The sequence below is a fragment of the Cynoglossus semilaevis genome, chromosome 20, assembly GCF_000523025.1.
Source record: "Cynoglossus semilaevis isolate Cse_v1.0 chromosome 20, Cse_v1.0, whole genome shotgun sequence".
NCBI lineage: Eukaryota > Metazoa > Chordata > Actinopteri > Pleuronectiformes > Cynoglossidae > Cynoglossus > Cynoglossus semilaevis.
The window spans coordinates 3416910-3429875 of NC_024326.1; the positions used below are offsets into that span (position 1 = coordinate 3416910).

Sequence of the window (12966 nt, forward strand, 5' to 3'; positions counted from 1 at the left end):
CCTGAGGCAGTGGAGATCTTTGGAATTGTACCAACTTCCATATCTGTATAAAGCACCTCAGCCACTTTTCATTGTGGGAGGCAAACAATAGGTGAACCTGCTGGTTCTGAATGCCTGCATTATTTAATGCACCTGACTGTCCTCGTCAGAATGAAGTGGGCCTTGAATATTTTATGATTAGGAAATGAAATGACAGAGTGAAGAGGCAGCAGTAAAAACCCTGCTGGTCAAAAACGATGGATAAATAATCCCTGCAGAGAACTGCAAAACTCTGCAGGCTCTGCTGAGCACCGGCCGCGCTCCACTTCCCTCCGAAAAAGAGCGTTCTGTTTGACTTTCCCCGTGATTTATTTGAAGGCATCGAAAATCACAATCATTCATTTAATCATCAATGCTTTTGTGGCAGCAGCTTTTGTTAGTGGTTTCGAGTCTGTGACATTATTTCCACTCCAATAAAGATGGCTGTTCTTCTCTCTGTTAAATCAACATTGACTTGAAATAAAATGAGAGCATTTGGTCTCCCTCAGAGACATCCATTTATTATCCCCTGGATATGACTGATGTCTACAAACATGGAATCTTTTTTTTTAGGTTGTATTAAACTTTTTCTCTTAAGGTAAATTTCTCTTAGGTAATATCAGACATTCAAGGATATGAAATGTAAACATTTTTTGAAAGAAAAGTTGATTCTAAAAGCTTTTTTCCATCGTTCACGATGAAAAGATTTATCGTCAGAAAAAATGCTCAGATTGAGGACATCCTTATTTAAACAAGAAAAGTTTTTAGTTTGTGAGCTCATGTAAAAAAAAATCAAGGTGATCTAAAATGTCTGTCTCTGTGGAGAAGATCGACCTCTGGTGTATATAAAAAAGGCTCAGCCCGAGGTAATGAAATCAACCATCCAGCCTTTCTGGTGAGAGCGTGCACATAAAAGCACCAGTTTAATGCCTAACATTCCATTAAAGCAGAGCTGTCCAGTCTCAGAGAGAGCTGGATGTGTGTGTCATTCACATATAGAAGCAAATAAAAAGAAATTTAATGTTGGACTGATGAGACTGCGAAGAATCACTGGGAGTTAATAAAGTGTGATCTAAAACCCAAATCTCACCTGCAGGTAAATTTGGCTTTAAAAAGAGTGAGAACAGTATTTAAACAGAATGAATTTACACATTTTTATATCAGACAAACTGATCAGATGATTAAGAAAAAAATATATTATATATATACTGTATATAATTACTTTTTTACTAAAAGCTCGACTTCAATCCAAAAGAAATTAAACTTTTGGGTTTTTTAAGTGTCTTCTGGGGGAATTGCTAAAAGCTATAAAATCTGATTAAAGCTCTGTGTGTCTCACAGCCCTATGTCTACAGACAGAGTTGAAAACAAATGACTTTTCTCAAAAATCTCGTTGATAAATAAATAATGATATAAATTATTATTCAAAACATTAGGATCGAGGTCAGGGTTTCTGTGAAGAAGCGCAGTGCTGCACTGCAGTGTGCATTTCATTTATTAAACCATTTGCTCTTTTACTGATAAATGCCTGTGTGTGTCTAATGTGCAGCGCTGTGGATTCAGCAGTGTGTACGCTTACAGCATTGATCCAATTAAGTAGCTTAGCAGCAAATGGATGTTTTGAATGCAATTTCAAAAGATTTTCCACTGGATACAGCAAATATTATGCATGCATGTACAAGTTTGGGAGGATTTCACAGAGAACTGCCTGAACCCAGACAGGTGGAGGTGTTTACTGTGCAGAAAGGAAACTTAAGAAAAATGGACGGGGTGCAGCGAGGGAGAGCTCAGGAATGTTAGGAAGTAAACAGAGGCAGAAGACGAGAGCACAAGAGGATGTGGGGGAACATCACACATTTGTGATGGACCATAACAGCAGTCAAGGCTTGGCTTATTATCCTTACTGGCTTCCTGTGCTATTGGGATTCACTGAACAGCTTCCCCTCTGTATCAGGACCAATGCCAGCACATTAACATGCTCATACTGCAGAGCTTCTTCACTCAACTGATGGACTGAGCGAGAGTAGAAAACACAAAAGGGCGAGAGGATGAGTGGGCAGGCGGGCGAGTGTGTGGGTTTGCACTCTGTGTGGGCGGGTGGCGCATGTTTGTACTGTACATGGATTATATGTCTCTGTGGAATCACTGTGTTTGCTGACGGTCGTCCTCGTAGTATTCAAACAGGCAAAGCCAAATACAGCCAATTACAAACAGAAAGGGAGACACAGCGATCCGTCTTTGTCATCCTGGAAGAGTGGGCTGCTTCACAAGGAGCTTCGGGAGAAATTGAAATGCACTCTCGTCAACCATCAAAGCTCATTTAATTCCAAGATGGAAAAGCATTCCCAAGTAGCCCCCTTTCTCCCTGCCCTCCTCTCATTCCTACTTCCATGTGAGTAAACACATGAGAACCAATTACCCAGTTGTGCAAACTCTGAACAGTTGATTTTGATGTAAAAGACTTAACACAGAAACACTGCACCGCCTGGATCAAAGAGCCTCGCTGAGCCTTAATTGAATAGAGAGCTGAGCGAACCACTTCTGAGTAGGAGTTCCCTCATTATCTCCCTGGGAAGAACGGCAAAGAGAAACAAATGGAGTCCCAGTGGCATAGACCCACACCAAAAACAGCAGGGCCAAAAAAGAGAGGGACGAAAGGCAAGAGAAATGCCCGGGATAGAGGATGAAGGATAAAGAATATTTTTACTCCATGAGTCGGCAGAAGACAAAGTCATGTTCAGGTCCGTGTAGATGAAAGTACGGGCCGAAAATAGGCGACTGTGTTGATGCAGCTCACTGCGGATTCTCTGCTTTGCATATAAGGCATAGTTCTGCGCAGGATAACTGAGCTGAAAAGAATATTCAGCAGGCATCAGTACCACTGAAACCATGATTAATGGCATGTATTTAAATGCTGTGAAACCTTGTTACAGAAAACGATTCTAACAGAATTCAACAGATATTATTCAATCATTTTATCATTCGTCGGGTAGAAGGATAAAGAAAAGCAGTTGACAGTGGCTAACAAATATATTTATAAACATAAATTTAGATATAAGCACCTGCAACACACTTAAGTATCTGGAACAGAGACAAGTTTTCCACTGGATCCTTTAATTACGCTTTTAAATTGAGAGTATTGATTATGGCAAGGGGAACTTTTGCCTTCTCACCCTGTGAGAATAAAGAATGTCTCTGTATTTCTGGTTCTCCTCCTGATGCATCAGACATTTTTATAAAAGGGTTAGGGTTAATTCCTGATAAAAGATGCAGTGATGGGAGCATATGAAGTGGTGACTGATCCATCTAGACAAATATGTAGAATATAATCAAGTATGCCGTCGCCATCCCTCACTAACCTTTAGGGGTTGCCACAGCAAATCATCTGCCTCCATCTCACCCTATCACCACCTCTGCTTTTACACCAACCATCTCCATATAAAAAACAGACTTAGCAAAAGCCTCATTACAAAAGGCAACTTCAAATGGGTGCAAATGCATAATGCCATTCCATCTGATGCAAACATTATTTGTTTTTCTGCTCAAATGCAAACCGCTCCATCCACAGAACATGTTTTTTGTCTATTGGTGCATTTCAGATGTGTGGAACCCAGAGAACTTGCCTGGGGTGTTTTTCTTTCTAGTAATAATATAATGATAAGATGTGGTACTTTTTTGCAGTTTTTGATGAACCAGATCCTGTTGTTTCCTAAGATAACCACTTGTTAAGTCTGTAAAATTATAATAATAAGAGAAAAGTAAATAAAGTTCCAGCCATAGGCAGAGGCAGAGGCAGAATCTGCTCGTACAGATAATAAAAAAATTCCACTGGAGGTTTTAGCAGCATCGCTCAAAGGTGATCCCAACACACAGGTCTAAAAATATCACTGAAAAAAAGTACATTCAAGAGGCACCGATAATGTAGCAAGCTGACTCATTTCTTCCCCTGAGTTTTCCTGCCTGTTAGATTGACACATTAAAAATAAATTGGTAGCGGCGTTACCCTCGGGATGGGTTGTAATAATCTGTGATTCAATTGCTTTTTATTTTGTGAGATCGCTGTGACTACATTTCAGTTTTTACAACTCTGGTTTATGGCCCGACTTTTGCTAATGTTAAGACGGATAAGTAGAATTGTCAGTAGAGGGCCAATCATAACCTTCACTTTCTCATAAACTCATAAACTTTTTTTATGGTTCATGCATATGTTGTTCAAACTTTTTCAATGGAGGACAATGGGAGATTTTATTAAAAATAAATAAACAACTCACTTTGCAACCGTCATCATCACAATTAGTGCTGTCAAACGAGTCATTTTCACAGCCCTAGTTACAGTATTAAACAGAGTGCAATAAAATGCTCTCATTGATAGCTTTAGCTTCTGTAAGCAAAATACAATGAGGTGCTAATGTGTTGTTTACATGCTTGGGCTTTTGAATTATTCATATGTGTTAAATGTTTGTCCATATCCATCAGTTCCTTTGCTCTCCAGGGGATTTGAAAGCAGAGACTTAGGCCAAGGTTGACTTTGAACAGCAGAGGGAAACCAGGAAGGACAGTTGGACGTGAGAGAAGCAGCACGAACCACGAGCAGTGAAAGAGAAGAAAATGGCCTTCAAGCTGTTTACAGGTTTTCGCCCTCCCTGCATGCATCTGAAGAGACGACCCTTAGCGCCCCCAGGGGGTGTCTAGGTAGGTGACCTTGACGTGTTTCTGTCCTCTGGAAGTTAATTACATCGGTGCATGCAGTGGACAGGACGGCATATTGATTGTGACAAACACCTGTTTCGCTAAGTGGTTTTGTGATTACACACTCAGGTGGGTGTAATTAAATTTCAATATGTTATTTGTTTATACTGCTGGATTTGTTTTGTTAGTGTTAATGAGTATTTGGCCCACACTGAGGGAAAAAAGAAACTAAATTAAGAGAATAGGTTGTAAATGTGTGAGATTAGTGTTGGAACATGACAAGAAAAAGAAAGTCTTTGACGAGATATGACAGAAACCATGTGACTCAAAAAGGGAAACATGGAACGCATTCTCAAAGACGGGAATTCAGTATTACTTTGTAGAAGTAGTTACAACATTGTATCTAAGGAAATGTCTTTTTCATTCTCTTAATTTGGGATATTTTCATTTCGATTCTCAGTCTCAGTTTAAACTCAACTGATACTTTTGGAATATAAAGATACAAAATGCCGTCATCTTGATTTGGTTCCTGGCACAAACAACCCAAAACACTGCCCAAGTTCCATCCCATGATTAATCTAGGTCAGGTTTCTACATAGGATAAAATGAATTGAATGGCACCGTCTAATTGGTTGTCAGGCACAGTTTGTTGCAAATGGACGTACAGATGGTGATGTAGTGCATACACTTCCCTAGTGAAACCTATAAAAAGAACTGGACGTGTTCCATTGTTTTAAGTAGTACTTCTGTATGCACAGTACATCTTTTGGTAAATACATCAGGAAACATTTACTTGAGAGTTTGTTTTTTTTCAGTTTTTAAACATGGCTTCCAAAAGGAAAGCTTTATCAGTTTCATGTATTGCACTGATACTCACTTGATTTAGACGGAAGTATGAGTCAGATGTTTAATGTTTACGTTAGATGATGACATCATCCTGGCTGGTAACTCAGGCAGATTGTCCCACATGCCATCAGACTGCACAGCTGTTCATCTGGGGGGACGAAGAGGGGAGACGAGATGGTAAGTAGCAGTAGATGTTGTTTAACGTGTGTTCTGTTTATTTCATCATTCAGCAGTTGAATCTGATTTTTTTTTTCCTCAGTGTGTGTGAAGATGAAACAGTAAGATTTTAGTTTGACGACAGTTTGTGTAGAACAGACGTCTTCTGTTTCTACACCTGAGAGACTGCAGCGGTACTTTACTCCTATGCAGTAAATTCACTTCAGACATGTTGGCCCTCATCGCGACCTTTTATCGACCACAGTGAAAAATCAAATTTGGCATTTGGCCCATTCATTCAAGGAAGTTTCCTGAGACTCCAGGGGCCCTACATCAGAGGTAATCGACACACGGCCGTGGCGCCGAGCCTTGTTAAAAGTTCCCTGACCATCAGGTTATTCTGTTCTTCTATACATCGATGAATTTAAAGGGCTCTCCTCATGGAGTACTTTGGTTGTGAATTGATGTGACTGATGCCACAGCTGTCAACATGTCTCCATTGGCTTTAAGAGGATTTGGGGACAAGTGTTAATCAAACACCATCATGGTGCATGAAGGGGAGAAACTGTCCGACAAAGGACATCATGAAAACATTTGTTCAGACTTGACAAGAAAATAAAGTGTAGCACATAAAGTCGCAGTGGTTTACTTTTGACTTTACTCTATTTTCCTGTCTCATCGTGAGGTGATTTCCTCTTTGTCCCCAAGGTTGCAGATCCGTTCTGCTCGGCGTTGTTCACTGTAATAAAAGGAAACACCAAAAAAAGAAAACAGAAGACAGAACGACATACCCTCTGTCACACACTCCCTCTTCTAAATATGCTGCTCTGTGCGCTGCAGCCATCAGGCAGGAAAGTACACAATCCACATCCTGAAAGTCAGTGCAGCCTTCATCTTCCTCCTCTTCCTCCTCCTCATTCCCTTTGCAGACAGCAAGGAAGGTCTGTTTCCATGACAACAAGAGAATTAAGGGGCGACAGCATGCCATCCCAAAAGCGACCCATCGGATTTAGGGGGATATGCGAGACGATAAATCAGCCCAGGTGAGGAGATTGAAGTGAGGTGTTTGGACTCTGACTGGAATATTAATGTGTCCTTCTGTTTCTCATGCAGTGCAAAGATCAAACTCCAAATGTGTCAGTTCTGATCAATCAAACACCGAATCAATCACTGCGTAGGTGAGCGGCTTTGATAACATAGTCTTTATTCTTAAACAATCACTAACTTCATTCTGATTTTTTTTTATGTATCAATGCATATTTTTAATTTCATCTCACAATCCGTAATGCATATATGAGCGTGTTCTGCAAACATAAAAGTAACAAATTATCCTCCATACCAAATACAATCACATTCTTCGCTTCGTCCTTTCACGCATCAATAATCCTGCCAAAAAAAGTGCTTTTCTTTTCATTTTTTCCCCTCCGGCCCACTATTTTACACCCATGTTTTATTCATCTTTTTGCTGAAATCCTTTCATTCCGATGCCACAGTTGAGATCCTGTACAGTACATCCAATTTTCATGCATTGCTTTAAATCCACATGTATCTCATGTGCACCAATATAAACCTGTATATAAAAAGATACTGATATATGCTGGTCTTGCCTGTTGACTTTCACAGTAGTCAAACATACTATATGTATCACTGTAATGCTGTTAAGATGATGTCGGAGGTTGAACTAGTCTACCACTGGCTCTTACAGGTTAGTTGCCACCTGTGCCCGGGTGGAATATTCTCCCAAATATATGAGGATAAATCACTGCAGTTTGCTCTGTGCATCTAAGTATGTGCTATTTACTGTATGTACCAGCAACCCAGCATAAAACTTCCAACCAGTTGATAGAGAGACACATATACTCTCTCTCTGAAAAAAAACAAAATACTGACTAAAATAACACATAAAAATGGTCTTGAACCCATTTGTTAGAAATTTAAAACAATCGTTTAGCTGCTTCCACCTAAAGGAAACAAACAAAGCTCACGTCAGCTTTTACAATCATGCAGTGTTCATGCTTTGTCAGGCCTCTTCAGACAACCCACTTTTTAAACTTTCCTATTGGCTACACTTGGCTGTACACCATCTTCGACCCGGCCTGACGTCATTAAACACCACATCAGTGGCCAGGATTTGTGCGATGAGCGCTGAATGGCGATCGGTCAGCCATTGCTGTACATCTCACCCCCCTCCGAAGGACTTCCTGAGTTAGACAAGCTAAGTGGAGATTAAGAATGAGTTATGCAGTGTGTACAGTGCCATGTGCAGCGTACCAGACGATTCACCTTGTCTACACAGCCCTGTGAGCAGGGAAGCGTTCCTCCACAACGATGCAAAGGGCTCGTTTCAGGGGTCAGGGAACGAACGGGTGGGGTCGGAGGGGGGGATGTTATTCAAGTGAAGGAAAACGAAATGGTGAGATGCCACCTTGCCTTTCTGCAGTCTGGCTACTGGGTGAACTGCTTTGCTTCAACTGTGATAAAAAGGTCTGACTCCCAGACCTTACATCGGATATAGATCAGCTGATAAATGAACAGTCGTGCAGGTGGTGAAGTCTGCTGAAGAAAACACTAATGCTTTAGCAATAATACGCAGAAATCATAGAACTCTTTAACTGCTGGGTCTGTCGTAACAACGTCCAACCTTTACCTTCCTTAAAAAAAGCGGAAGACGTCTTTGATCAACAATAATTTGTCCATATGCTGCCAAAGCGTTGGTTATTGTAATATCGTTACAGTTGTTGGTGTAGCTGAACTAACAGCAGAGTAAAAGGGGTCTCGCGGTGCAAATGTGAAATGACCTTTTGGGCCATGGCTCATACAGTGCTGCTGCTGGTCTTTATTTTCCTCTCAACCTGCAGAGAGAACAGGTTTCTTTGTCGTTTTTCACAAGTTCGGACGTCTCTATTGCTAAAACCTAACAATCCTCGCTAAGAACTAAACTGAGGCTATATCAAAACAGCTCAAATCAGACTTTCACCTCCTTTAACAACTTTCTCAGTCGGTCTTCTTCACTGACTTACGCGCCCGTCATGGAGATACAGTGTCATCTTATTCAAAATAATCCAGATACATACGAGACGGCTATCTGTTATATTGCTTGTTCCAGTCCTGACTTTCGCAGTAGGACAACATGGGGAAGCCCCATCTGTCCATCATTCTCATGAGTCTAACATACAGTACACACCTGAGTAGAGAACATCCTGTCCTGTGATCACTCTGATTCAGTTGGACTCCAACCAGGAGAACTATCAAATACATTCACTCCAACCTTCATAACCAAGATTATATTACAAGAAAAAGATGCAAAACAAAACAAGAGCAAATGAAAATTGTGTTTTAGGCTAAAAAAAAAAAAAACATGGGGTCATTGAATGACACAGTTGCCAAAAGAGGCACAGTGTATGGGAGTGCAATAGCGTTAAGACAAAATCTGTATATGAAAATTGAATGAGTATTAAAGCTCGTTTTTCACAGCATACGTTGAAAATGATAGATATTTGTATTCGTGTGAAGAGAGAGACCACCATTCTTCATTTATCACAGCTTTTTTGCATAAAATATTGGTCAAGTCCTGTTTGAAAATAATGCTCTTCTCATATATATAGACATACACATATATATATATAGATAGATAGATATGCTTTATATCTATCTACCTCTCTATATATATATACATGATTGGTTTTATATTAATTCATCTAAAAGTATTTCACAGGCAAAAGTTCAGTTTTTGTCTTGTACAGTATTACGAAGCCCCTTGGTGTCGTCACAACACCCTCTGTTGTTTCAGAGGCCATGATGGTATATTTCTCGTGGACAATGACTTTTCCAGTGGCCCTTCTTCTCTGAAGCTGGATGAGGCCACGCCCCACTAGTAGAAGCCCCTCCCATCAATGTTATGTGGAGTCCTGATTGACGGCTTTCCCTCCATTCATAGTGGGAGTCCCTGAGCTCTTTCGGGAGCGATGCTTGTCCTCCTGTATCTCATGCAGTGATGGCTCCCTGTACATACAAACTATGGCGGGGGAGTGGAGGAAGGGCAGGGGTGACAGGAGAGGAGAGGAGGGAAGAGGACAGGACAGGAGATGATAAAGGAGAAAAAAGTGCTCAGGAAGGGAACGATGGAGATGGAAAAGATGGATGTGCAGAAGGAGACCAGGTCAGGAGAGAGACTGGAGGGACAATTATATCAGGCTAGGAGAGATAACGCAGGACTCTACGTCTGAGTCAGCACTTTTCTATCGCTCTACTTTACAAGTGCTCTTGATATTATCTACTACACTGAGCTCTGGAAACATGTTAGAAAAGACAGCATATATAAAATAGACACTTTCTTCCAAAGGTAAAATAAAGCTTACTTTGAAGCCTGCTCAGAATACTACAGTACTACCCACACTTCTTAAACCAATCTTTTTCATAGTCTAAAAATGTAACTTACATTTTCCTTTTATGGGAAATCTTCAAGTCTGGTACAAAACAGACATAAAGCTGGTCTCTGTGACCATGAGTTCCTCATAAAGATTTTTTACTTGTGTGATAAATCAAGTGAGATGTAGGCTCATAATCCCATCGTCTTCCTTTTAACAAGCATCGTATTTCAACCAGAGGACTTTCCCCTGGTGGTTAACACAGACTCTGCGACACATAATTTGTGAAAAAGTTGAAGAAGTTGCTTACAGAAAGGTGAGGACCGGAGCAGTTTATACTGAGGCACTGGACATTAACTCCTGCTCTCAGTTGGTTTCAAGGTGTACCGAAGTTAAGAAGCTAAGAATTGCCATTATTACAATGACATGGTCAATTTAACAGATACAGTTGACTTTTTCTCTGTATTTGCTCCCTTTACTTCAGTAAAAGTTTTATCCAACTTCAGGATATTTTGTTTCAGTTAAATGTGCTGACTAACTTCAAGACGTTCCTCATACCTTCTATGGGCCTGGGCACAAAGTGCGATGAGGGCTTTGTCTTCTTGACTCGGTTGCCCTTCATGACTTGTCCCTCCTTGGTGAGGCCAAGAAACCAGGCTCGGCCTGACTCCTGCTGACGGTACACAGTGGATGAGTAGATCACGTAGTAGTTCTCAAAAACAGACTCCTTAAACCTGCACTCTGGCGTGAACATCTCCTACATCAAGAAGACAAAGACAAGGTCATTAGAGTGCAGTAAATGTCATAACAATAAAGTTGTCTTTAGTAAATAGGTTTCAGAAAAAAACAAAAATATAACAGACAGGAGATTTGAGTGGGCTCTGTCTGTTTATGTCTTCCAATAGTTTAATTACCGCTATATTTATAAAGCACTGTTCAGCAGACAAATGTCCTCAGGGAACATCCTTCCTGGCAAAGTCATTATAAAAGTGATAAGTCAACATGAATGTCAAGATGAGACAGAGCAGACAAGGAGAAATGAGAGGAAATACAGAACGGTCGAGATGCTGGACAATCTGTCTGGAGTGAGATCCGTGTCCAATTTTTTGCCATGACAGTGCAAAAAAGTTAACTGTGTTTTTGGCTCCTATTCCTTTCCAGATGTGAGCAGCAGTTACCTCCGTAGGTTACTACATTTTATCAGCAATGACTTTTAAAAAGTCTGTTTTGGATTTTTTTTTCCATATAATCTCAGAGGAATGTCAAACCTCATTGTCCTCTTTCCTGGATGTCCTCCGTGCCTGAATACTTCATGATTTCAAAAGGTGAAATTAAAAACTGCAAAATTAAAAACCAGAGAGCTTGAAGGGTTGTGAAGACGGGTGTGTCCACACAGGACAAATGTGATGAGGAACAGCTGGCTCGGTGCATGAGGAGCTGTCTCAGATTGAGTAGAGGGTAGAACGTGCACTAGGTGTGTGTGCGTGGCGTACGTGTATGTTGTTATTCATTACAGTAATGTCTGCAGGATTCTGTGGCCGTCTAAAGGTTGTCCACTTGACTGACAGTCCAATTTTGCGTCCTGCTGCTGCAGCTGACTGTTTATGGATTGTGGTGTGTGTATACAGTGCATAAGTGTGTTTACATAAGGATTAAATGTGAGGGGACCCTTAAAAGAGTAAAGATAAAAATTTTAATGCAGGGGAGCTGAGCAAAATGATCTCTGTGTGTAAATAGTTTGGATCCCAATCAAACATGTTTTCTGCCTGCACTTACAGGATTGAAATAAAACATTTTCTTTTTCTTCAATGAAGGTTGAAACGATCAAAAGGTTCGATATTCTTTTAAAAAAAAAAAAACATGAGAAAAAAAACATGGCTTGAAATGTTGTGTGGAGAAAATGCTACAAAATCACTTAACTATAACTATAACTATTAAATTTGGAATAAACAAATGTGAAAGCCAATATATCTTTTTGTAAATGTTTAAAACGATCCCTTTATGGTCTCAAAGGGATCATTTAGTGAAGACAATAACTAGAATCTGCTGTTTTATTTCACTTTTAACAATAGAAGCAAACATATAGAACTAAAAGGCATATTACACCCATTCCACATTTTGGTGGTTTGGACTTAACTCCAAACTTAACTATTTTATTCTCCCGCAGCCTCACTAACAAGTCACATTTTGTTATTAAAAGCTGTTAAACATTTCTATAAGCAGCGTCATACCGATCACTGCTGGGCGGCTGGTGCACACGGGATTCATTTAAATAGCACTTTACTGCGGCTAGAAACAACGCCGTTAAGAGCAGAACAGCCAAATCACATCAGCATAGATATAGGCAGTGAAAAAACAACAGCGTACTGGGGAGTATTAAAAGGATGCCAAGAACTGAAGAGAACTGCAGAGACCGGAGGTTGTTCTCGCTGTTAACAGCAACACAACGCATTACTTTTTTATTTTATTAAGTGTTTGTTGTATATAAAACTAACTGCTAGGTTCACCCTGCGCTCAGCTGAGTATAAATGAGTGCTGTTTGAACCCGTGTATCTCAGGTTACTCACCTCGGTATAGATTAGATAATGAGTCACAGTGTGTGTGACTGCTCATTTATAAAACACTGTGGTGTACAGCAGGCTGTGTAAAGGACTCTGGGAAGTTAAGGTCACATGGTTGGCAATGTGAAAATGTCTCGCTGGTTTGCAGGAAGGTGGACAGGAACTATGCTGGAATGGTACAGTTTATCTGGGCCTGCTGACACACTGTCAAAGATCAGACATCTCGCCCTCTGCTGGGGCACTGCAGGTCACGTCCAGCCTGTCTTCCTGTGTGTGTGGGGGGGAGTGGGGGGGGGTGCTGTATGTGTTGGGGTGGGTTGGTGGGGGCA

General features: G+C 40.6%; 1 protein-coding gene across 2 annotated transcripts in view; it reads right to left on the reverse strand.

Moving 5' to 3' along the window:
• Positions 1–6896: 6896 nt before the first annotated feature.
• Positions 6897–12966, reverse strand: part of fgf12a (fibroblast growth factor 12a) — a 35916-nt gene continuing 29846 nt past the window's right edge. For both annotated transcript variants that reach the window (XM_017042347.2, XM_008333955.3), the window contains exons 5-6: positions 10635–10833; positions 6897–9724 (exon numbers count right to left, since the gene is read on the reverse strand). In XM_017042347.2, coding sequence (XP_016897836.1) covers positions 9606–9724; positions 10635–10833 — 318 coding nt within the window. In that variant the 3' untranslated portion in view covers positions 6897–9605. The remainder of the gene's footprint in view (positions 9725–10634; positions 10834–12966) is intronic.